The sequence below is a fragment of the Prosopis cineraria genome, unplaced genomic scaffold (genome assembly GCF_029017545.1).
Source record: "Prosopis cineraria cultivar Desert tree isolate PC_DT_omini unplaced genomic scaffold, ASM2901754v1 PC14, whole genome shotgun sequence".
NCBI classification, from domain to species: domain Eukaryota; kingdom Viridiplantae; phylum Streptophyta; class Magnoliopsida; order Fabales; family Fabaceae; genus Prosopis; species Prosopis cineraria.
The window spans coordinates 11,909,165-11,935,083 of NW_026555345.1; the positions used below are offsets into that span (position 1 = coordinate 11,909,165).

Here is a 25,919-nt window from a genome sequence, read left to right on the forward strand (position 1 = left end):
CTCTTTAGATTTTTTTAATAAAAAAAGATTCAATTAAAATATAAATTATAACATTGTGAGTTTGATATTCTCAAAGATCCTAATTACAACATTATGGGTAAATCATGTCCAGAGTCTAAAGAATGGAAAGTCTAAGTCATCTATTGATTGACATTACTAAAATTTGTACTAACTCTTTTGATATTAATCACAACCATTCATCCAATGAGCTTTTTAAACTATAAAAATTATGAAAACAAGGCATGAAAATAATTTTTTACCATTTTAATTATAATTTATATTGAAATGGAAATTGTTAAAAAGTTCGTTATAGATATGATAATTGATTATTTTTATGTCATCAAATAGGCACAAATTAAAAAATGAAAATATATCTTTATTTTAATTGTATATTTATAAAATTAATAGTGAAAATGTGTGTGTGTATATATATATATGTATATATAACTTTTCTTCAATTATCATATTTGGCTTTTTATCATGACCCCCTAAACTAAAAATCCTGGCTCTCGCCCCCCTTCACTGCTAAAGGATAACTTAGAAATTTAACCTATTTTCTATATATTAAACATTCTAGCAAGATGCAGCTTTCCCTTTTAAGTATAGATGAACAAAATGTTACTCACATATAATATCTTCCAACAAAGAAATATACTCTTTCTTTTCTTTTCTTTGCAACGAAACCAATGCATTAAACTTTAAGCAAAACATATCTTTATCATGAATTTACTTCTTTTGAAGCAAGAGGTTCATACCACTCTGGACCAAATCCAGCAGCTTTCCTTGCCTCCTCATTGAAAGGTGGTTTCAAAGGTCCTCTGAAATACTTCCTCACTATGCCATGAAACTCTTGAATCACTTCTCTCTCACCTGTTGTGGTATCACTCTCTCTTGCATCAAATATTTCTCCATCTTCTTCTGCAGCTGGATTCCTATATCTGTGGCAAAGATACTTGAACCATTTCACTCCAGCAGCACAATGTGTAATCTCTTCTGGGTAAATCACGCTTTCCAGTAAATCTGCTGTAACGTCATCGCCGCCATTGCGGAATCGCAAGATTGTTGTAGGTAGTACGTCAAGTCCTCTAGCCTGAATCAATGACCCAAGTCAGGTTATAGCTACAACAATGGTACTGACTACTGAGTTTCTACTTTACACAAGTGTTTTGTGCCAACAATTCCTTCCTAGACATTAACAAAAGGCAAATTAGTACAAGCAACGCAGAAAGAGAATTTTTGCAACATTCAATCCCCACAAACTAGAATGTCTCAATTATAGCCATTATATTTTATTAATACCTGAAAATTATTAAGATACATTTCCCTTCAAAAATTCAAAACAGTCTTCATCCTCTTTAAAAATTTGAGATTCGGTACTTTCTAATGTTATATGACTAAATCTCTTATAGTCATTCAATTAAATCGAATGGATATTATCGTGCCAATTAAGACAATCATTGAATGAATGAACTTAAACGGCACACCATATCCAAATCCCTAAACAAAATGTAATTTCAATGTCCCCGTGGCTGAAAACCTTCTACAACAATCAGATAAGGGTGTTTACAAATAAACTTTGACATTCATGTCGAGTTCATAAATATTAGTATGTCTAGTACAACATACAATCATCATACATGGCATGTTGGGTTACGAGCTATTAAAATCTTCCTCCACTAGACACATGCTCAAAACGTGCAGAATTATAAATATCCAGGCTGGAATACGGTGATTGGAGAATGTCAAACAACTTTGTGCTTTATTTATTAGTAACAAGTATTTTAAAGGGGTCTACATGGTGGACAGGACCAAGGTAGTCAAGTGTGAAAGGCGCACTCAAAGCACAAGACCACTGAAACGCCCCAAGTCAGAAGTGCCAAAAAAAAATGTTCGCCTGGCTGAAGTGAGGCATGACAATAATAAAAATATCATCTATAGAGCATACACAAAAAATTACACACACCCACACAAATATAAATTGAAATAACCCTCAAGAGTTATCATTAAATGATCAAATGCATAACTGAATTTAAAGAATTATTTGAGAACGTTGAAGAGCAATCTAAAAGCCTATCAATATTAAATTAGTTATCGGAATAGATACTACTAGATTTAGATTGATGAATCTCATCACTTTCTTCTCCTTTGCAAGATTTATATCTTTAAATATCTTCCATTATCTCATTTGAATGAGCTTCAATTCCCTCGGTACAAGAAGTGATGTTGAACTAGAACCTTTCACTATCTTTTTTTTAAATTTAGATGTGCTAGCTCCTTTATTTTAACTTCCAGTTTGTTTGCTAGCTTCTTCAACACCTGCTGCCTTAGCTAAAATCCCAAGAGTTAATCCATCATTGTCATCATCAAAAATAGGTTCATCTTTTGCACTCTCATTAACAACTTGTTCATCTACTGCTCTCATTTCGCCTAGTAAATTCATTACTATTATTTGAGTAAAAAAAACAACAACAACAACAAGCCTTTATCCCACTAGGTGGGGTCGGCTACATGGATTGCAAAATGCCATTGTGCTCTATCATTTATCAAACTTTTAGGAATATTATTAATTAAGAGATCGCGTTCAACAACTTCTAAGAGTGTTCTCTTAAGCCTTCCTTTACCTCTCTTAATCGAGCTCAAAGTTATATGTTCCACTCTTCTCACTGGTGCCTCCCTTGGTCTTCTTTGCACATGCCAAACCATCTCAACCGATTTTCTACCATTTTTTCCTCAATAGGTGCCACCCTCACTTTTTCGCATACGTGCTCATTTCGAATTTTATCTTTACATGTATGTCTGCACATCCATCGTAACATTCTCATCTCTGCTACTCCAACTTTATGCTCTTGCTGTCTCGTTAAAGCCCAGCATTCACTACTATATAACATTGTCGGTCTGATAGCAGTGCGATAAAACTTTCCTTTAAGTTTATTAGGTACCTTACGGTCGCAAATAACTCCTTTAGCTTTTCTCCAATTAAACCACCCAACTTGAATTCTATGTGAAATATCTCCACTATTTCGTCATCATTTTGAATAATGGCTCTCAAATATCTAAACTTTTCCACTTGAGGTATAATTTGATCTCCCAATTTCACTTCCAAATTATTGTCGAATAGTCCTTTACCAAATTTACAATATAAGTATTCCGTCTTACTGCTACTCAGACGAAAACCTTTCGACTCCAATGTCCTCCTCCATAACTCAAGTTTGCAATTAACCTCTTCTCTTGTCTCTGCTATAAGAACTATATCATCCGCAAAGAGCATACATTTTGGAATTTCCCCTTGAATATATTCCGTCAAAACATTTAAGATCAAGTTGAACAAATAAAGACTCAGAGATAATTCCTGATGTAGTTCAATCTTTATAGGAAAATTCTTTGTTTGACCACTAGGCGTTCTTATACTAGTTTTTACCCCCTCATATATATCTTGTATGGCTTTAATATAAGCAATCCGTACTCCCTTTTTTTCCAATGCTTTCCAAAGCACTTCTCTTAGTATACGGTTATAAGCTTTTTCCAAATCAATAAAAACCATGTGTAGATCTTTATCTTTACAACAATACTTTTCCATTAATCCCCTTAGTAGATAAATCGCCTCTGTAGTTGATCTACCTGGCATAAAACTAAATTGATTCTCAGAAATACTTGTCTCCAATCTCAACCTGTGCTCAATTACTTTTTCCTACAATTTCATTGTGTAGCTCATGAGTTTAATCCCTCTATAGTTAGTACAATTATTTGAGTCATTGAAAAAAATATGCTCTAAATCTTTTCTTTCATATCAAGTTTCTAAACATTGATTTACTTCGCAAAAACCAAGTCATCAAGTCTTTGTTGAGCATGCTGCCTTTTTAATGAATCCAAGAGACATAAATTTAAGCATTAATTAAATAAGTAAAAATAAAAAAGCAAAAAAGACTAGAGCTCCTTTCTAACCCAACCTATTCACAATCCAATTGCATTTAAAACTCAACACACTACAAGTTAGGCTAAAGTTATCATTGTCAGTTGTTGTAAAGTACAATCAAATCTTAGAAGTGTGATATGAAAGAAAACAATTAAACCATATTTCCCTCGATGACTTGAATGATAGTAATAAATAGTTCCTATGAAAAATGGGAGCAGCAATTAAACAAGTATTTCATGAAAATACAAAAGACGGACTTGTTTTAGATAATGACAGGGAAAGATTAACCTTGTCGATTGTAACTTAGGCAATGAGTATTAGAGAAGCTAGCAAACAAGCTAGAATAAAAACCAAACTAGAGGAGCCAGCACATATAGATAAAAAGAAAAAAAGATGGCAAAAATGTTCAAATTTAACATCAATCGCTCACATTGATGAAATTGTAGATGACTCAAATGAGAAAGCGGAAGATATAAATATAGTGAAGGAATTGAAGGATATAAATATGGTGAAGGAGGAGAAGAAAGTTATAAGATTCATCAATTAGAATCTGATAGTTCTGATTTAGATAAGTAACTTAATATTGTACGCTTTCATATATGTTTTCAAATAATTTTTTAAACTTGAATCATGCATGTAATTGTTTATTAATATCTTATGGTTGACTTTTATTTATATATTAATATATGAAGTTATTTCAATTTACACTCATCTATTTATTATCTATGTTCTATAGATGATATTTCTTTATTGTTGCGACTTGTTTCACTTGGATGAGTGCCCTTTCGCACCTCTTATCTCGGGCATTTCAGAGGCCTTGCATCTCAAGTGCACCTTTCACCCTTTACTACCTAGGGTGCAATGCAAGACAAACCTCATGAACACAATGTTCAACAGCTAAGCGTGCCAATAAATGCTTGGAAGTTGCCATAGCAGAGTCCCAAAGGCCATCATGAACTGGTAATGATCCATAATGAGAACCTAGCTCCTCAAGACGAGCAGCAAGAAGAGTGAAGTGTCGTCCTTCATCCTGTGCCACCTTCACAAAATCTGTAAAGAAGTCTTTAGGCATTGCCTCTTGCTTGCCAAATCGAGCAATAATATCCTACAAGAGTGTATTATATGATTTAGATTAAATGCTTGAAGAAAAATATGAACTATAACGAAAAGTCATCCTAACAGTAACCACCAAAAAAAAAAAAGAATCAAAACAAAGATGGACAAGTAAATATATTTCCCTACACACAAGGTCTCAATGTAGCTAACTAAAATTCTTGAGATGAACATGTTCAATCTCAAATGTAAATTTGGTAGACTTGTAGAATGGTAGCCACAAGCTTTTATCAATATATACAATACACATGAAAAAGAGACCAAAACAAAAATCCATTAACCAGATCCTAGTCTTAGTTGACTTCCTAAAGCAATGTTCTCCGCCAACATTTTAATAACTATCACCTCCTCCTGCACACGACAATTATTCTTCCCTATTCACAATCAAATTTTCTACAGACATGTTGTTTTGTTTCATTTGCCTGTCCTTGTCTCTCAAAACAGCATATTCCATAAAAATGCTTTGAAGGAAGTGTATTAGAGGATAAAATGTGTGTGTGTGTGTGTGTGTGTGTGTGTGTGTAAGCACAAACAATTCAGGTAGTGCCAGCAGAAAAAATTATCAAATTCAAGTATATAGAATAAATGTAAAGCTCAAGTCTTTATCATCATATTTGGAAACATAATTAATTGAACATTAAAATGCTTTGTTTTGATTTCCTTAGAAACCTGCTATAAGTTTTGAACAGCTACAGTGATGGAGCCACTCTGCCTTTGTCTGTCTAGAGTAAGTATCTCATTTGTGGGAATCAATTCTTCATCTCAGGCACATTGTCCTAAAACAACCAAACACTATTTTTATTATTTATATTCTCTGACTCCAAGCAAAGAATTTTATTGAAACGTCAAGTCTGGGTTTCACAATGCGAAACGTGATTACTCCATCTAGCATAACTTACTTTTTAAAGGTGGCCCTGTCCCCCTCCTCTGTACAAAATCCACAGTGGCACAGCTCAATGCAGAGAAAAACGAGGATAAACTTAACTATTAACATTATGAGCTCAATCCAAAGGGAAATTAAAGGTCATATATAGATTGTTTAAAACTAAAGTCATAGTTTCTTCTTTTTATCTCTCTTTTTCTTTGACTTCTGTTATCGAAGGGTGTGATTATTTCTTAAAAACATCAACAAACAACCAAACAAACAGTAAATAATAAGGGGCACGACAGATACCCAAGATAGATCGAAGCATGTGCAAAGGGGCTAGTATTATATTACGAAGGATTCCATATTTTATTTAATTAATAATAATTAAATTCTTGGAGGCACGACAGATACCCAAGATAGATCGATGGCCCAGCTCTCAGTGTGAGCAAGGCTATGCACAATGGCTTGCCTACTCTGCAAGTTGCCTGCTCTACCCAGCTTCGGCATGTGACTTGGCGCCACCAATTTGACCTACAAATGATTACCATCATCATCGTCAATGAGACATTCCATGAAACAACTTCCGCAAATATAGGTTTTGGAGTTAGAAACAAACGTTAGAGAGCCTGGCGGGGCGATCAGGGACGGCGAGGTGCACGGAAGGATCATAGGGGCGAACGATAAGGGCGGAGCCTTGGAGCCACTGAGAAGCAAAGAAGTCGCCGAGACGGGCCTTCTCGAAGGGGTCGGCGGTGTTCAGCACTCGAAGCGCCGCCTCCACCAACGTTTGGGCTTCAGCTTCACCATTGTCTGACATTGGTGCTATACTCGACATCACTCTCGCCACATTACTGCATGCACAATTCCATGTTTATTATGTTCTGGATTTTTCAATTTTAATTTAAATGATTTAAATAATACGAAGCTTCTTCTATTTTAGAATTATAAAATAAAACTTTGTTTTTTAAAAAGTAATAACAGTAAATAATTATATTTATTTTATATTTTATTCTTATGCATAAAAATGATAAACGCAGAGACAAAGGAATTGTATTGGGTCGATAGATAGATGCAAAAGAGTCTTTGATGACAATGCGTGCCGTGGCTGGAATAATACTTCTAGTTTTTCAAGAGCATGTTCTGATTTATATCTTATTAGTGCGAATGCTTGAAGGAAAGGCCTAAAGTCTGGAATGATGCTGTCGAATTTAAAGTTGATGAATCTGTACTAGGAATTGGGAAAGTGGCTGTGGAGGTTCCATATGGAACAAATATGGTAACCAGATTAAAGGCTTCAGTTGTAAGCTCATTAATGTCCCACCAGCTTGCCGAGCTACTTGCCATTATTAATGGTCTTAATTTTTGTTGGGATAATGGTTTGTGAATTGTGGATGTTTGCTGTGATTGTGTTGAGGTTATTGTGATGGTAACTTACAGTTGTAATGAGTCTCATTCTTTTAAAAATATCATTGATTATACTCGCTTTGTGTATCATGAGGATTGTAGCTTAACTACTCAACATATTGGTAGAAGTTCCAACATTTCTCTACTATTTTGCTAGGTTGTCTCACAATTTAGAATCAATTTTTACATTTTTTGTATTTTGATGATCTCCTGCCTTTTCACCAAGAGGTAGTGATAATTAAAATGGCCAGTTAAGGTTTACCATTTGAATGTAATTTCTTTTGAATTATGGATGCATTTATAATACATTACGATACATGAAATGAAATAGGTTGCAGCACATACACACAAAAAATAAACAAGTAAAAAAACACAAAAGCCTCAATCTTATTCAAATGCACTATTATTACTATGCTCCTCCTTTTCTGTCCCTTTTGGCATGATCAAAATCATGACCAATAGCAAAGTAAAAGGCTCTAAGTTTACCCCTTAAGCCCTCATGATTAGACAATGGAGGAAGAGGATTAGAAGGTGAAGGATTTGGAGGTTGAGAGGTAGTAGGTGAGGGTTGAGCTGGAGGTAAGTAAAGGACAATCTGGAGTTTTTGGCATTTGGAAGGTTCGGTAGGGTTATGTGAGGGAGTGTGTTCTCTTATATTGCCTAGTGGGACAGGCGGTGGAGGTTTTCTCTTTTTTTGTGGAGAGGATGGTTGTTTCTCAAGTGAAGTTTGATTTTCAGGTGCAGAAGGTTGTTGCTCAAGTAGAAAGAAGGGTTGTGGAGGAGATGATTGTGTAGGTGGAGTGGGAGGTTTTCATTTAGGAGTAGGAGGAGGTTCTTGGGTTTTTAGTGAGGTATGGTGAGATGATGGAGTTTTGGTGACCTTAAAAATGAGGTCAGAGAGATTTTGAGAGATGGTTCTTTCATAATCAACTGGAGAAATATGGTGAAAGGAATCAGGTAGTGTAGGGAGGTCTAGTGGAGGAGCTTTCTCAAAAGGATGGGTTTTACTGTTTGGTGAGGGATTGTGTTTGGTAGGGTGAGAAACTTACTCAACAAAAGTGAAGAAGATTGCTATTGTTAATGGTGGTTTAGATTAGGGCTATACAAAAGTCCTCAAGTCCTATTCAACTCAATCTGACTCGAGAAGATTTGATCTTATTTGGTCCTATTAAAAACTAGTCTTTTAAGACTGAAAAAAGTGCAAAGATCATACTATTTTTTGGGGTTGGACTGGACAAGAGACTAGGTATTTAGACTACTTGGTCTAGTCTGATCCTATTAAATTTATTTAATATGATTATAATTATTTTACTAATTATTTATAATAATAAGTTAATACTATTAATAATTTAATAAGTATGATTCCTTACATGGTCGCACTCTCAAACTAATAATTTAATAATCTAGACTACTTGGGCTATAATTGAAATATTTTTTTTGTTGTTGAAAATTATTATGGATTTATTATGGTTATAAGTGTTTCAATTATCTTAATTAAGTTTATTAAGTTAAAATGGATTATTGCTTCTCATAAATAAAAAGGAAAAAAGAAAAGTTAAGTAAATACTGAAATAACAGGACTAGTCTTTCAATTCTATAAATCAAGTCCGATCCTGTTAATCTTATGATTATTATTGGACCAAATCGGACTACAAGTTACTTAACCCAATCATTTTCATGAAAGAGACCAGACTTTGAATTTGACCGAAGTCTAGTCCCTCCTTGTCCTTTATACATCCCTAGTCTAGATAGTGTATGCCTTCTATTAAATACCAAAATTGTTTTCAAAGTTTACTTTATATTAGGGATCTGAGGAAGTATTTCATAAGATTTTTTTATTTTTTAAAATTAATTTAAAATAAATATCATCTTACTTTCAGTGAGCCAATTTTTTTTTTTTAAAAGATACAAACTAAACGACCCCTCAAAATTATTAGTTTCATTAGTTTTGACGGTTCTATTCCAATTCACATTTCATTGGTTTAAGTGCTTGTCCAAACCACAGAATGAATAAGCTCCTAATTGAACCAACCAATTTAACCTGGTTCTGGTAACCATGATTTGCAATTAAAAAAAAAAAAAGAGACCCTTTTCAATAAGAGACTCTCACCTTTAAAAATGGATTTTTAATGTTGCTTTTTGGTTCCATTATGTCATTAAGAAAGACATTACCACGGTTCATTCAATTCTCACATACTTTATTCCAGAAGTTGCAAATGGCAAATCGAAGACTCCTTTGACTCTTGTTTATTATTATTATTATTATTTTAAGATATCCTCATAGTTAGCAATCATAAAACTAATTTCTTTAAGAAATCTAGGCATTATGAGGTGATCCCCTTCTAAGCCGTGCTTTCCATATATATATCTAAAAATTAAATTCTAGAATTATTCTTTAGCTCCTTTTTTTAGGCCGAGAAGATTTCTTTAGTTTTATGTGCGCAGCAACATTTATTTCTATAAGCTTGGATATCGCTTTGCAGCTTTCTGCCCATAAAGGCATAGTTACTAGACACAAGTCAATAATCAAGTGCGAAGAAGTGTTTAAAATTAAATTCAATCCATTAAAATTTTAAAATAAATTTGAATTACTGTCCGGACAAAAGCTATTTAATTAATTTAATTTGACTAGTTTAAAATAAAACCAAATTAAAATAATGGCAAGATGAATACTTTTTTTTAGTCTTTTCATGGAACGGAGGATAGCCAACTTTTCTTGACAATACTCCATTTTGTGAAACTGACCATTGAGTTTCAATCCAGATCAATACTAAAGCAACCCTATCAACATGCATATAAACTCAACTATATTTGGATCTCCTCCAGAATTAAAATATTAGTTCCTATATTTAAAAAAATAAAATTATAAAGATTAAAATCATTTTAAAATTTAGAGACTAATATTTAAAATTACTCAACTATTAATCTTTATAAAGATTATAAAGATTAAAATTTTAAAATAATTGTAATGTAATATTTATAATTCTATTTTCTAAAATATAAGGATTGAATTACACCAAATCAAAGTACAATAACTAAATTATAATCAAGTCAAATCTATAAAGATTAAGTTATAATAAATTAAAATTTAGAATCTAAGCTACAATTGAGTTACAACAACAACAAAGATCAAATGATTAATTTCCATATTTCATGGGGCAAAGGATGGCCTACCTCTCTAAAAAATTTAGATATGTTTATAAAGCATAACACGAGATGTTTCAAGTGGCATACTCTTGTGTGCAATATCGGACACCCCAACAGGGTAATACAAGCATGAGCATAACTACAAACAAATGATTCAGAAAACAGCAGTGGAATTACATCACTCATTTCAGCAAAAAGGTAGGTATGACCAACGTTGTGGTACATATACCTTTGATGTGTACCCTTTACTTATAATGAAAGGTGGTCTTTAATGTTACCAAAGCATCAGAAAATTCTAACTCCCAAAACGCTATATGAGGAATTTTACAGTCGAACCTTCTTCAATACGACATAAAAGTTCTAATCTTCAAGCTCAATAATCTTCACAACTGAAGAGTCTCCTAGTTTCTGGCAAACAACAACTCGGTCATGTGGCTTAATGATGCCATAAGCCTTGCCATGATCTAAGGCAACCTTCAAAATTGATTCATTTGATGCACTTGTAGACTCAGCCTGCACCCCACGAGACAAGCCACAAAGTTAACATCCATTTGAAGTTTCTGCAAGTTTTTGCAGACGTAATGATGCAGTATGGAAAGAAAAGGACAAGATTTAAATATTTAGCTTCATATACTCAATATACTTTTATTCAATCAAATCAAAACAAATGGATTTTAATGTATTAATAAATTTTCTCCTTTTTTTTGTTGATAATGTGTTAATAATATTAATAATAAAAGTTTGTTATAAAATAAATAATATCTAAAGGATCCACATATTTTGATTTCATTAAAAAAAGCACTTTAAGTATATAAGTTTTTCTAAAAAAATAATCCAAGAAGAATAGATATCAAAACAGACACATAACACAAGATTAGCACAGGCATAACAACAAAATGAAAAAATCTGAATTGTTCATGCATAAGTTGAAGAGCCACGCTGTCTATAATACAGGTGTCATACGGAGCTCCTGTTGTATGTATCTTACTTCAAGGTAAAATATAAATAGTACATCAAATGTATGAATTTATGGGGTAAGTGTACTTTGGGATTATAGTCTTTGTACTGTGTACTGTAGGATTAAGTGTTTATCAGTATTTTGGAAATTTCAATATCATTTTTTGGATCTTAGGATACATTATCCCAGTTGGGGATTTCTTGACCTGAACTATGACTATTTGGACCTTAAGTTCCAGTACTTAGGTTGATTATCTGCTAAATAGCAGAGAGAGAAAATAGAAACACAAGAAAACAAAGTATATGTGTGAATCAAGAACTGTGTAAATTAAGATTAATGGTGAAAATCAGAATGAAAAATCTAATGGTAGGGCGCAATTCAGCAAAACCAGAGTATGAACACCCTACTAGAAAGAAGTTCCACCAAATGGAGATGTTAGAGGTCTCATCCAACAATCTATCCAAATATTTCCTGCTCCTCTGCTTTCTACCTGGAATTATATCTAACATGTATGGTTCCCTAACCCACGAAGTATGAAGTAGGTTTCGTGTATCTTTTTGCCCACATTCAGGCCAGCACTTACGCAAATGCAGACTAGAAACCGGCAATTCCATCATTAGCCTAGTGGAATTAGGCTTTTATCATTGAACTTCTTAATGAGGGCAATTGAATGTACCTGTTACTGATCTTGAATTCTTTATTTCAGTTCCACATAAATCCATCCTCAAATATAAGTAATAAAGAATGATCAAATCGGCTTGGTTCAATGCCACTTCTAGTTCATAATGATAGTAGTATTCCCCATAAAGAAGGAAAGCACAAGAGTAGAGGAAGGGATCATAATGAAAGAAAACAGTGCACTTGAAAGATAAGTACCAACGTGTTACCTTAGCAAGTCTCATTAAATCAAGTCCTGACTTAAACCATCAAACAAAAACTACTCTCTCAATGGAATAGATAGATGTCATGGGAACTGCATGAAACCTATTTCATTTTGTATTCAGTCAAAAAGATTTGCATTGGCAAGCAGATTTGAGAAGCTAGGAGACATCCCGGAGCAGTGGAATATAAGCCAGATCAGTTATGACTTAAGACCCGCATGCATTCATTCTGTAAGATTGACAGTTTTGATTGCCAATTCAAATTTAACCAAAAGGACCCATGACTATGAAGACCCAGTACCTCTGTGTCTATCAGTTAAAGGAAAATTATAAATTGGGGGATTATGCAGGCAAAAAGAAAAAAAAATGATTACATGTTTAGAAACGGTTCACCAAACAAATTGATAAATAAGTCTAGCCCATCAATCACATCATAAAATTGTTAACTGCTACTGATGGCAATTAGATGAAGTTGAAAGGAGTCAAGGACTTGATACCTGCTTTAATAAGGTTTTAGGTTCAACTCTTAGCTATGATAAAAACCATATTGAGAGGGCTACCTCTCAATAGAGGCAAGTATTACTAAATACCAAATAGTTGTTAGCCCAAATAAAGGAGACGCTGACCACTTGTCCAGTTAATTTTTTTGTCCAGAATTCCTGAACCACAATACAAGTTAAATGGTAAAACAATCCATATTGTGTGACTTGGATGATCCGGGGAACATTTCAGCAGAAAATCTTCAGCCATGTGAATTAAATGATGACTTCCAGAGAAGCAAGTATCAATCCTAACATGAAACTCTATTTCCCACTATGAACATTGTCATTTTACTCAAATAAACTCACTAAATGTAAACAAAGTAATATTTAATAAGTCTTACAGGGTGACGTGGATCTGCCAGCATTGGGAAAAGACCTCTAACAATAAGTGATTGCCTTGCCTGCCATTGGACAATAAAAGGAAACAGATAGCAAGAACTGATTAGATTCTGTCAAATGTTATAATGCAAGTCAAGGAAAGAAAAGCAATTGGATAACTAGAAACAAGAACATACTGCTAGATAACATAACAAGACACATACATATATATAGGCATAAAAAGAGGAAGCACTTGCTTTTCATTATCACTATCAAGTAGAAAGTCTGCAACGCAGATATTTTATACTGAAGAATTTGGGCAAAAACATAATTATTCTGTTAACAAAGGGTATTTATCTAGGTTTAACCACAACAAATGAGTGGCTAATCCCTAGGAGCAGGAACCAATCAGAAATATTCACAAAATCTCTTGAGAGTCATATTTATTAACTTATAAGATATAATAACAAAGACTAGATATAATAACAAAGACTATCAATGTAGTTTAGGTGCGACAGAATAGTATCTCTAAATAGCCCTAATGGGTTTAGGCTTGGCCTCTTGGGCCCATGTCACCTCATTCCAACATATACACTGCGAGAACATCCATATATAGTCTTCATTATCACCCTTTCTTCACTTTCTCCATATTTAACTTCAGTCATTGCTTGTTTAATGACTAAGAAATTAAACCCCAAAAATTAGATTCCAGGGACTCAGTCACAACATCGTTTCTTAATTCTAAACAATGAGAAATTTATCCAAGTTCATATGCATTTCAAATTAGCTGAATGCATTTTGGGTTTTCTCACCCCCCCTTTTTCAGTCCTTTGATTTTACAGTTATCACCCAAATTTCATCTTTATTTTCAAAACATATATAAAATTAGTTTAGTTCACATAAAAAAAATTTACACAGGCCTCCTAGATCCTAGTCAGCTGAGTATATGAATTTTTCTCAAAGACTAGGGAGGTTAGTATGAGCCTATTTGATTTCTGCTTTTAAAAATAACTAAATAAATTTTTTTTTTAATGGAAACATCTTAAAGTTTTTTCTTTTTTTTTTTCTTTTTTGCTTTTTGTTTTTAAAGCACATGACATTGACTATTGTAAACTACATTTAACTATAGCCAACCAATTTCATAAGCTACTATTATTAACTACTGGCAACTATCACTATCGGTTGATTTTTTAATTCTAAAATTGTTTTCAAATTAACATAATCAAACAGATTTTCTTTTTGTATTACCTAAATTTTTTTTCTTTTTTTTTTTGTTTTAAAAAACAACTTTTAAAAATTGGTTTACAAAATAGTTTTAAAAATAAAAGATGTGAAAAAAACCAAACAAGCCCTAAAATCTTATGCAAAATTGAGGTTGCTGTAATTTCCTCCCCGAACATACCATAATTTTTCAATCAAAGTTAAAATGCATGATTTCAATTTTAGTAGAAATTCATATACCTCCTCTAGTCCTATTTATAAGGTAAAGAGAAAAAGATTGTGTCATTAAAATTTTATCATAAGTTTCCCCTTTTACCCCCATTAAATGTTGGTGAGAGAAAATACATTATTAAACTATGTATATTTAATAGGGACAAGGTTGGAAACTTATTAAATTTTTAAACAAAGTTGATATATTTTAAGGTTTTCTTTGATTTTAGTAAAATATGTTAGAAGTGACTTATAAAAAGGATTGGAGAGAGAGAGAGTGTGCACGCGCGCTTGCCAAAAAAGATGACTGCCTGTGCTTAAAATGTTTAAAGACGGATTATCTTGAACTTAATTATAGTAGCAGTCAACAACAACAAACAAGCAGCAGCAACAAATAATAAGTTGCTTCAAGTTCACCAGCGAGAAGTAACTTCAGTCTGGCTTTACTATTAAGCTATTACGTATCTCCCACTTACTGATAGCAACATCACAGATAAATATAATCATTCAGGCACCTGACAAGACTGACTTGACTCAAGGCACTCAATCAAACTGAATAAAACAGGAAGCCAGAATCAGGATTAAATTTCTTGCAACAAGTTACTAGCATCATTTTAGCACTAAATTAGAATTTCATGAAACAACAAATGCACAAGTAATAACAATTATATACCTCAAATGCACCAGTAAAAGTCCACCGGAGTTGATTTGTTTTCAGCTGAGGAATGACAACAGATATTACAGGCATGGTTGGCCTGTACTTTGCAATCAACCTACAGATACAAACAATAAAAATACTTTAACGAAATGGCACATGACTTTTGATATCAATATGAACTGAACAAAAAATACCAACAGAAAAAATCAGTATTATGAACAGGTGCGCGTGCATTTGCATTGGCAACCACAAAAATGATAACTTTCTGAAAAAAGGGAAACAAGGAATGAAAGATGTAAAAAACAAAAAAAACAAAAAAAACCTTGCAGCTCTTCCAGATGAAGTGAAGCAAACAATAACAGAGGCTTTAACCTTGATGGCTGCTCGAACCTGTATGTTACAGCACATATGATGAACTTCCAAAAAAAAAAAGAATCCGGTGCCCTCAAATTTCTTTGGGAAACAAACTAGCATGGATGGAAAAAGATAATTAAAAACCAGAATCAAGAGCAGAGTTATTAGAGAAATGTACCGCAGAGGAAGCTATTGATTCCAAATGACTCATTGGCTCACCCACGTATTTGACAGTCTTCTTGAAATACAAATCCTGATTAAAAACTTTCTCCGCCTACACAGAACAGTTGACTAGTTTCAGTTAACATTTTTTCTCTTATGAGAAGAAGGTTGTGGAGGGGAGAAAGCTAGTGCCTCCACTCTTTTAGAGAAACCACAAAAAATTAAATCTATCTATCAGCAACAGGACCAAGAACGAATGGCAGAGTCGGGAATAAGGGCCGGGCCTGGAGGGCCAGGCTTGGAGGCCCTGTTTAAATAAAGGTTCGGACTTTGAAAATTAATTTTTTTTAAAGTAATTGGGCTTGAAGGCTTGGCCCTGATAAGCCCTATAAAAAAAAGCTCAGGCTCGGGTAGCCCTTCAAGCCCTGTTATATTATTATTATTATTATTTTCTTTGGTGAAACATGTGTTTGAACTTTGAAGCCAATGACCTGCTCACCTGATCCTACACACATTATATTATTATTAATTTTAATTTCTTCTAAAATTAATTTAATATAATTTAATAAATATCAGTGTATAGTATAAAATTTCTGATATTTTTTATTTTTCTATAATTATTATATTTGTATATTTATAAAAAATGAATTATTTTTTAACCAAGATTTAAATTTTATTACTAGACTTCTAAATGTGTGTTGTTTAATTTTTAAAAAATTATGAAAATTTTATTTTTTTAATTTCAGAATATTCTAATTAATTTATAATGTTTAATTTTATTTTTATTTTTTTATTTTTTTTGAAAAAGGGCTTACGAGCCCGGCCCTGAGCCCTTCACATAAGGGCCGGGCTTGAGAAACAGGGTTCAAAATAGGGAACCAGGCTTTAAGGCTCAGGCCCTTAAGGGCCGGGCTCGCCCGTATTCCCAACTCTAAATGGGCAGGCTAAGTTAAAAGTCTTCATGTACATAAGCCAGTGATGCAGCATATTGGAGAATCAATGAAGACTGGACTTTATATAAGATGTTCAAATGTCTCAGCACCAGGAAGAAGCGAAAAACATAAATGATGCACACCTAGGATAACTAGCAAACAATCCAATAAAAGACATACTTAAACATTATAAATTATCCATGAGAGGAAGACTTCTACTCTCAAGAACTAACCACAAGGATGAGTGTGAGACTTGAGACAGGAATGTCAGTTACAACTAGAGCAAAAACCTACCTCAGCACAGATTTTTCCAACAGTGGAAATTGTCTCTACAGGGTACAATCCTCGAAGGGTCTCAGCCCCGAGAAGAATCGCATCACTTCCTAAACCATCAAGAAATGGATAACAAAATTAAACATGAAAGGTGCATCACATAACCATAAAGAGCTTGATTTGACAAGCCTCAATAGAAACATGCACATGTACAATGCCAGAAATCAAAATACATCAAACAGTTTCACCAAATAACATATATATATATATATCAAACAGGATTCACCAAATATAACCAAAAAAAAAAAAGCACATCTGAAGTCATAAAAATAAAATTCACCATCCAGCACAGCATTGGCAACATCAGTTGCTTCAGCACGAGTAGGTCTTAAATTATCAGTCATAGTATCCACAACACGTGTAACAACAGCTGGCTTTCCAGCCACATTGCACTTATAGATAGCAGCTTTTTGGAATAAAAACACCTGACAAATTGGGGGAGACGTGTAAGAGAATGGTCAATAATATAATGTTATACTGAAGGGGGTGAAAGAACTTCTACTAAATATGACATTACAGGCTAGCACATAAAATCTCCAATGAAGCAAGTCAAATATAAATTAGTATTTTATGTTCAAAAGCATACGCTGACCTTCTCAGGTGGGAGATCTACCCCCAAATTTCCCCGAGAGATAATGATACCATCTGCTTCTCTCAATATCTCATCAAAATGTGTCAATCCCTATGGAAATTTACCAGAGGAAGATGCAATTAAAAATCACAATCACACAGGCGAGCACAAAAAAAAAAATTTATTCACTTGCATTGTCTGTCATATTGTCATCATCAACCCCTACAACTAGCCTGTTAGCCTCAAAGTGAACCACGGAGGAAATTCTCTGCTTATGTTAGTAATAAGTGTGTATAGTTGCAACTTGCAAGGAATATCACCTCTATATTCTCAAGCTTTGCAAAAATTTGCGTCTGTTTTAGGTCACCAAGTTTAGAGAGAAACTCACGGGCCTGCAAAATTATAAATACAGACATCTCAAAACCTTGATTTAAAACAGGGTAAAACAATTCACTTAGTCAAAGTTGTTTTCCAGCTAAGAAAGATCACAAATTCAAAGTTAAATCTGTAAGCATCAGGGCAGGGAAGAAATCATTCAATGTCATGTTTTTAAAAAGGAGAAAAGTTAACTGGAATAGCTCTTACATGACGAATATCTTCAGCATGCCGAGTGTATGACAATGAAAGGATGTCTATGTTGTTTTGAAGTCCCCATGTGCTTATGACCTGAGTTAATAAATTATATGTCCCAAATAATTATTAGACTCAATGAGCTACAAGAAAGTGATAAGGCATTTTACATGCATAAACCTAACAGGGGCAGGATGAATCAATCATAATCTTGAAATTTGGGTAGGTAAGAGACTATACAAATCTTTTGTCTATACACATACATTTAAGCTTTTCAATTGCAAAACCTTTCTTATTTAAAGAGTTAAGAAAGAGATAATCAATCTAAAAAACAGGCCTAATATAAACCTGTTAGTTCCAAAACCAGTTTTGATTCAATCTCAACCCAGAATTCCCCCCATGAGAATGAAATCATATAAAAATTTAACCATTCTTTCTCAAGAATTGAAAGTAGAAAACATTATCAACTCCATTCAATCTATCTCCTTTATGGGAACAAGGTTTTGATGTGTATACCAAATATTTACCTGCTTGTCCTTGTCAGTAAGCGTAGGAAGATCAATACGAATCTGAGAGACATGTAAAGTATACAACGTCCCTGCTAATGTAGCAGAATTTTTTATGAGACAAGTGACATCATCACCATGCACCTCAGTGACCTACATTGTAAATGCAAAATTGTGTGACAATAATAATACAGAACACCGACATTGAGTATTGGCAGAGTTGTCTCTGTTTTGAATATTGCCAACTTGGAAAATCTAACTTCACTGAAACAATTAGCTGATACAGTATGGCAGACTTACTGTCAAATAAAATTTACAGGCTAAGAGGGAAAAGAAATAAAGAGAAATAAGAATGACAAGGATGAAAACAATATAGAAAAACTGTGATACAAAAAGCAACGCTTAATTCCCAAATCTACCAATGATATTTCAAGCAAAACCATCCAAAGAATTAAATAGGTTCTATACAATCATTGAGAAACATTGATCCATCCAGGACTAAATACTAATAAGTTAACTACATCTATCAAGGATAAGAAACCATTCAGATAAAAAGTGAAAAAAATTAAAAGGATGGGAAACCATGATAATAACCACCTTGATAGTTGTCCTCAAAGAATCAAAAAGAAAAACCACCATGAAGTGATAAAAAAAACTATAATCACATAATACTATGAAACTCCGGAAATATTTTTTATCCCACTAGTGCCCAAGACCTCAGTACTAGAATCAATCAAATAAACCTTAAAATTCTGAATATCCACATACCTAAGAAAATGAAAAATCTCTTGTGCATCATAACTATTAATCTTGTTGCTTGATTTACCATCAGTAATATAATTTTTCTTCTTGTCTTCATCAGTTTTTATAAACTACCATCTTCATTGATATGCTGCATTGTACATCAGTGAATTGCACGTGCACACACTCTATTGAGTCAAATTGTTAGAATGGTAGATTTCTAGAATCCAAAATCCAATTTGGTGTCATTGAATCATGGGAAGTCTCTACGACCTTTGAGTTTAAATATTAGAGGAAAATATGAAAAGAGCATGATTGCTTTTTTTTTCCCCCTTCTTTTGCTTCATTGAATTTAATGAGTGGTTTCAGGTCATATACCTGAAATATAAGCCTGAACCAAATAATGAGTCATTGATATGGGATACATATAATCACCTCTTTTCTTCAGGCGTTCACAACAAGCATACAAAAATAGCTGGAACAGTACTCATAACAATGGGTGAAAGATCATTAGCACAACTATTTGCACAAGCATGAAGCATGAATAATTCCAGGAATCTACCAAACATTGCATTACCTCCAGCCACACAGATGTAGTTTCACTTCCGGTAAAGAGGTACTGACCAATAAAAATAGTGTCACCCTGCTTCACTGCCTGCAGGAATATGAATACCTTAGTTACAGGAACATCATAACGCATAGAATTGGAGGAAAAAACACAAATAAAATTGCACAGCTAGGAATAAAACCCTAAATGTATTACATAAATGTGTGAGAATTCACCCTTATGATCATGCCGTTCAGGGATTTAGTTTGGGCAAAGCTAAAAGATTCCCTGACGACACTATCAAATGAAATAAAATTATATATATAAATCTAATAACATTGTAATACAAGCTCTGAATGGGTATAAATAGAACAAAATGAGCAAAAAGAAGTTCCTTGACTTATAAGAGAGCTCTTCCCACCATTGAAAGCAGACAAACAGCTTACGTAAAAATGCCTTTAATCACAATGTTGACAAAGATTTTAATTAGAATGCCAATAAAGTCAAAATGGTCTGGTAACCACACTCTCTCACATGCCTAAACTGATTATCTGTCTCACTAAATTTCTTATCTTCTCTACATCCTTTCTGTTACTAGGATACTTTTGGCTGCCATCAAGTACCCAGCTAGGATTCTTTTAAAAGAATACTGTTTAACCACATCAGAGTTGAAATGTTGTGGATCTCACTTTTTTTTTTTCTAGAGTAATCCACCATACAAAATCATTGCGATAAATTGGCAGGTCCCCAAAAAAAAAACAGCTGGAATTCTTAAGAAAAACTTTTCAATATTTTCCAGGTTGGACAATAGTAGAAGGTCAATGCAATGTTCCTTAGATAAAGTCCATTACGAAAAGTTCATCTAAGTTTCCAACGTGTTCAAACCACACAGTGTAGTATAATGGGTGATCATAATTGTTGGGAGAGGGCCTGCTGTCATTAGCAGGCCCACTTTAGTATTTAACCTAACTTTCCTTTTCTTATATACTCAGTTATTATCTTTTATAATCTCAGCTTTATTATTCATGATTTTAGGAGACATTTAGGTGATTTGATCAGATTTACTCTCTCCCCACTGTACTATATATCCATTTGATCATTATGAACAAAAATCAGGGCTTCCCAGAATATTTCAATAATGGATATTAATATATTTATCCAGAAACAGTACAGAAAACCAAAATCTGCTTGTAAGGACAATTCATTAAAATCAGAAGTTAAAATACCCATAAAATGGTATATGTATCAGACTGTAACTCATTGTGGATGCTCATGCAAGCATAGGAATATATATATATACTTATAGAATGATGTACATGTACTAAATAGGAGAATTTTGTTAACATAGGGAAGAAGTTTAAATAACCAGGAGGAAAAGATATCCATCTAAAGAAAGGCATCAGAAAAAACGACCTCTCAGAATATTTGTTGGAGATTCCTTTAAGAACACATGGGCTGAGTGTCAGTATTTGATAGTAAGACTTAATTAATTGGGTCTTTATAAATGATGTAAATAAAAGAGTTTAACTACAAGATAAAACACCTAAAGTCCAAAGAAAAAGATGAAATACAAAGCAATGTGAGGATAAATAACTTTCCTATCTCATGAATAATTCTTGAGTACTATCATAAGAGATAACTTCAAGACTCTGTAGGTAGGATGTGAGATGACGATTGTAATCCAATTTTAGAATAAATAATTAAAGTACAAGTATTATTGAGAAATGATAACAAGTAGACATTGCATAATATAATTTATTTTTCTTCAAATTCTGCTGTTCTTCCTCTTCGCTTCATACAAAACAAGGCATGAGACTCCTAGGAGTAACGAACACTAACAACAGCAGTAAAACGTTTGCCCAAGGTACCAAATGACTACAATCACCACTTTAAAATTGAAATTGCTGGATTTTTTTTCTTGCCACCAGTTTCGAATTCAAGTTGCTGGAATTTTTTCCTTTTTTTTTTGGGAATGAGTTGGAATTTTCATGGAAAATTTGGAACAATTTACTCTAGGCACAATACACTTTAGTTAAATTTATTTATGTTCCCTCCTTCTTTCTTTAGTTAAAGTAGGAACAATTTGCATGTAAAAGCTATCCTGACCTTTGATAGCCCATTGAAATTAACTGGCAAGAGATTTGATGTTGCTTCCTTGTTTTGATCCGCGGTTAAGACAACCAATGTCTCTGCTTGAAGGGAAATAGGGCGGTCAGTTTTATTCACCACATGCAATTCTGGACCCACAGTATCAAGCATAACCTGGAGTTGAACCAAAATTTGTATAACTGTCAGAAGGTATTTGCATTTATGGAAAGTGCGTCTAATGGTAGATGCGGATATAACATAATGAAAACTGATTTGTTAAATATATCATGTGTAATGATGTTCACAATCAAAAGTAATCAGGGGCGCTGCAGATCTTAATTTACTTTCTCATACTTGATATGATGGAATAAACTAGTCACTTTACTAATGTTCCATTACATCAGGAAAATGTGAGGAAAAGGCGTAGATATTTACAATTTTTAAAATGACATTTATTGTAATGTTCCTTCCCATTAAAATTAGTGGATCCAAGCAAAGTAATAGAGCTTAAACAACAACAACAACAAGAAGAAGCATTATCCAACTAGATGGGTTCAGTTACATGGATTGCACGTCTCCATTGTGCTCCATCAAAAGTAACAAAGCTTAAACAACTGGTAAAACTAAGATAAAAGGAAAGATTAATGCATGACTAAACTGAGAGAAAATGTGGTTATAAATATGTCCATTTAAGTGCAAAATATTACCATCAAGCAATTTTACTCATAACAGTCCTCAACTTTTTCGCACTAAAAAGTGCTTCTTCTTTTTCCAAGCCATAGCACTAAAAGTGCTTCAAATGAGCTTTAAATCAAGGAACTTGCTAAAATCACGCTCTTTAAAAAGACAGAAGCATCTTTGATCCTTTCTTTTCTGGACTTTTGATGGAAGTATTCCTTCTTTTATTCTTATATTTCATTCAGATGAAATATGGTCACCTTTTGGGCTTTGGTGATGGGTTTTGTTTATATATTTAACTTTGAATATTGATATCTTTTACTAACGTTTGTCATTGAACAATATCTTAAGTTATTCAAATCGAGATTAAAACCACTGACCAGCTTACTTGGTTGCAAGTGAGAATACATATATAGTATTCGTGCTCAAAAACAGCCAAGAGTAACAGTTGAAGTGCAAGTGTGTGCCTTTTTCATTAACTCCATGCCAACTATACTTCCAGCTTTGATGGAGTAAGCCATTATTCTACGCTTCCTTAAGCACCACCTAGAGAATTTTATATATTCTTTTCGCAAACATACTTAATTGTTAAGATATTATATGCAATACATAAAACCTTAGTTTTCATGTTTTGCTTTTACATGCCCTAGGGTGTTTCTAAGCAAAGTTCAGTTTTGACAGCCTTGGGAACAAAGGATAATATGAGGATCATAGAGAACCAGCACAAAAGGCTTAAGAAACGAAAGGTTTTCTGTTTATTATAGTAGTGTGATTAAGGATAAACAGTATGGTCAATTAGAAATTAGTTTAAGAATTAGCAATGGAGTCTCATCTATCACAATACTCTTTTCCCAAGAGACAGCCTTAAAGTTACTGTTGCATTTATGGTAAATGAGCTCATTATTCTCATCATGGTAACATTTAGTACTAAATTTAAATTCATGAGGATGAATAGGACAAAATTCAGATTCAAGCAGTAAAGGATAAAAGTACAGAGTTCAGACCGCGCATCAGTGTTCCATAGCACATTAAAAGGCAATTAGCATTTAAATAGTACATTAAAAGACAATTAGCTTTTAAACAAGAAATAAGATTAATGCCTATTTGAGATACACGAGAGCAGAATGAAGTCCATCAGTGCAGGAATATCCAAAATCTTTCAAGAAAAACATCATAGTTTGCTGGAAGCCCTTTATGTTTACAATATTTAATGTTATAGCAATTCATAGATATTGGCCCATTAAGGGAGGCTCAGATCATATTGTAATAACAGAAACAATGAATGAGGGGTACTTGAAAGAAATTATAAACTACAGATTAAATGAAAATTCTCATACGATTGAAATGCAAGCTTATGCATTTTGACGGATACTAGTTATCTAATGATAATCATCCATGCATCTAACTCCATTAGCTAAGCCACGCCAAGATCAGTTAAAGTGAAAAGCAATTGAATAAACATGGTGAATTATGGCATTTTACCGCACAAAGTTTCTTGGTACTTTTGATAGCAGCCTTTAAATTTTCCAATGTATCTTGGTGGTATTCCGGATCACCCCATGAGAAATCAAACCTTGCCACTAGCACATGTAAGAAGTAAGAATAAGATGATAAAAAGGTGAATGAGATACTGACTGTAGACAATATAACGCCACTTTGAACCATAAAAAGAATGGCAATAGACAAACGGTTAAGTCATCATATGAAATTCCATTAAACAAAAGAAAAAAATGTACGAAACTCCAGAAGACAATTGCTTGCAGGAATTTCCCTTCAATTATTTCTCTAACTGACTCAGCCGCTTTAGATTTTATGAAAATACAAAACATATTGTCCTTGGCTAAAAGGGAAAAAATAGTGTCATCAAAGAGATAAAAATCCATCTGTTTTTCAAATCAAGATGTATGACAATCGAAGTTTCCAATGGGAGAGTACCAGACATTCCAGCATCCAGGCAGCGGGCAATTGTATCAACTGATCGTGACTTTTGACCAAGAGTTCCAACAATTTTTGTCATAGCTGGAAAGAAACTCTGCAGTTTGAAGCAGTTTGATCAAAATCACAATTGGCAAACACTGAAAAATTCACTAGCAAGTGAACACATGTAACAAAAAGTGTTTCTATGGCGTGAAACTCTGTTTAATATCTAACGTACACGAGTACTAATTCTGCTGCACCAAAAGTAGAGTGGGGAAAAAAGAATAAGCATTTCCAAACTAGAATATGTAACTAGATTTTAAAATCTTCTACAGTCTTTTTCATCCAATTTTCTTAGAAATTAAAAGCAAATTAGTATCGACGCTACACCCTCTTCGAAACAGTATGTTCACTGATTATCATAAAACGGTTTACTAAATCACGATCACTCGAGTATCCAGATCACTTCAACTTCACAAGGAGGATCAGTACAGTAGAAACTACTTTTTGTACAAAATTGAAAACCTCAACTAGGTTGATCGAAAAAGAGGAGAAAAATGCTAGCTCACAGGCTTGGATGGCTCGAGGACGGATGACATCCTAATAGGTTCCTCAAGAAGCAACGGACTAGAATGCATTTTCAACGATCAACACCAACACAGAAGAGATCACAATCGTCGAAGAAGAAAAAAGACACAGCACTATGGCCGAAGAGAAGAGCAGAGCAGAGCAGAGCCGGAAACCTAAGATCAGCGATTGAAATCGTCGCACGGACAATGTGTGCAAGGGACGAATGAGAAAGAAGAGAATAATGTCGTGAGCAGAGCGTAGAGTTCAGACTCGGCATAGGATCATGAAGGTGTGTGCATATATATACACACTATGCCAACTTGAGGTGCCACTGTTGCTGTCCGCAGAGAGTGATATTATTGCAGTGGGGCCCACCATCATGGGTCCAATTGAAGAACTGTTGGAAGAACGAGGGCCGAGCGCGAAATATGCCACGGATCGGACTCCCAGACGCAGACAATCCAAGGGGCAGGTACGCTAAGAGAGTTCTATTACCACCGGCGGGTCAACGATCCGGTTTGCTTTCTTGTTATTTTCGAGCCTAGATTTGACCGATATATTTAAATAGTGCGTCTGCGACAGAGAGATGTTAAATTAATATTAATATTAATACAATAATATTATATGAATTTTCTTATAATTTCAAAATTTTAAAATTCAAGATAATTTTTTAATAAAAAAATTAATTAATAATTAAATTTATAATTTATAATATTT

At 33.6% G+C, this 25,919-nt stretch overlaps 2 protein-coding genes across 2 annotated transcripts; both read right to left on the reverse strand.

Moving 5' to 3' along the window:
* Positions 1-579: 579 nt before the first annotated feature.
* On the reverse strand, positions 580-6,762 carry LOC129293739 (uncharacterized). Its single transcript, XM_054931829.1, has 4 exons — positions 6,511-6,762; positions 6,306-6,425; positions 4,788-5,018; positions 580-1,090 (listed from the first exon to the last, which is right to left on the reverse strand). The coding sequence occupies exons 1-4, from the start codon at positions 6,727-6,729 to the stop codon at positions 719-721; spliced, it is 942 nt and encodes a 313-aa protein (XP_054787804.1). The 5' UTR covers positions 6,730-6,762; the 3' UTR covers positions 580-718.
* A 3,661-nt stretch (positions 6,763-10,423) lies between these two features.
* On the reverse strand, positions 10,424-25,650 carry LOC129292739 (pyruvate kinase 1, cytosolic-like). Its single transcript, XM_054930367.1, has 16 exons — positions 25,202-25,650; positions 24,651-24,747; positions 24,198-24,295; positions 22,056-22,211; positions 19,980-20,057; positions 18,683-18,814; positions 18,171-18,251; positions 17,906-17,977; positions 17,607-17,696; positions 17,295-17,439; positions 16,976-17,064; positions 15,766-15,861; positions 15,556-15,623; positions 15,249-15,348; positions 13,168-13,227; positions 10,424-10,958 (listed from the first exon to the last, which is right to left on the reverse strand). Exons 1-16 carry the CDS (start codon positions 25,268-25,270, stop codon positions 10,806-10,808), a joined length of 1,584 nt encoding a protein of 527 aa, XP_054786342.1. The 5' UTR covers positions 25,271-25,650; the 3' UTR covers positions 10,424-10,805.
* Between the last annotated feature and the right edge of the window lie 269 nt (positions 25,651-25,919).

Coding starts and splice junctions, on each gene's coding strand:
- LOC129293739 (XM_054931829.1), bottom strand. CDS start 6,729: ATGTCGAGTATAGCACCAATGTCAGACAATGGTGAAGCTGAAGCCCAA. Junction 6,426..6,510: donor GCCCCGCCAGGCTCTCTAAC/GTTTGTTTCTAA, acceptor AATCATTTGTAG/GTCAAATTGGTGGCGCCAAG. Junction 1,091..4,787: donor TTGAACATTGTGTTCATGAG/GTTTGTCTTGCA, acceptor TCATTGATTCAG/GCTAGAGGACTTGACGTACT.
- LOC129292739 (XM_054930367.1), bottom strand. CDS start 25,270: ATGCATTCTAGTCCGTTGCTTCTTGAGGAACCTATTAGGATGTCATCC. Junction 18,815..19,979: donor CTACATCTGTGTGGCTGGAG/GTAATGCAATGT, acceptor TTTACAATGTAG/GTCACTGAGGTGCATGGTGA. Junction 15,862..16,975: donor TTGGAAAAATCTGTGCTGAG/GTAGGTTTTTGC, acceptor TGTTCTGTGTAG/GCGGAGAAAGTTTTTAATCA.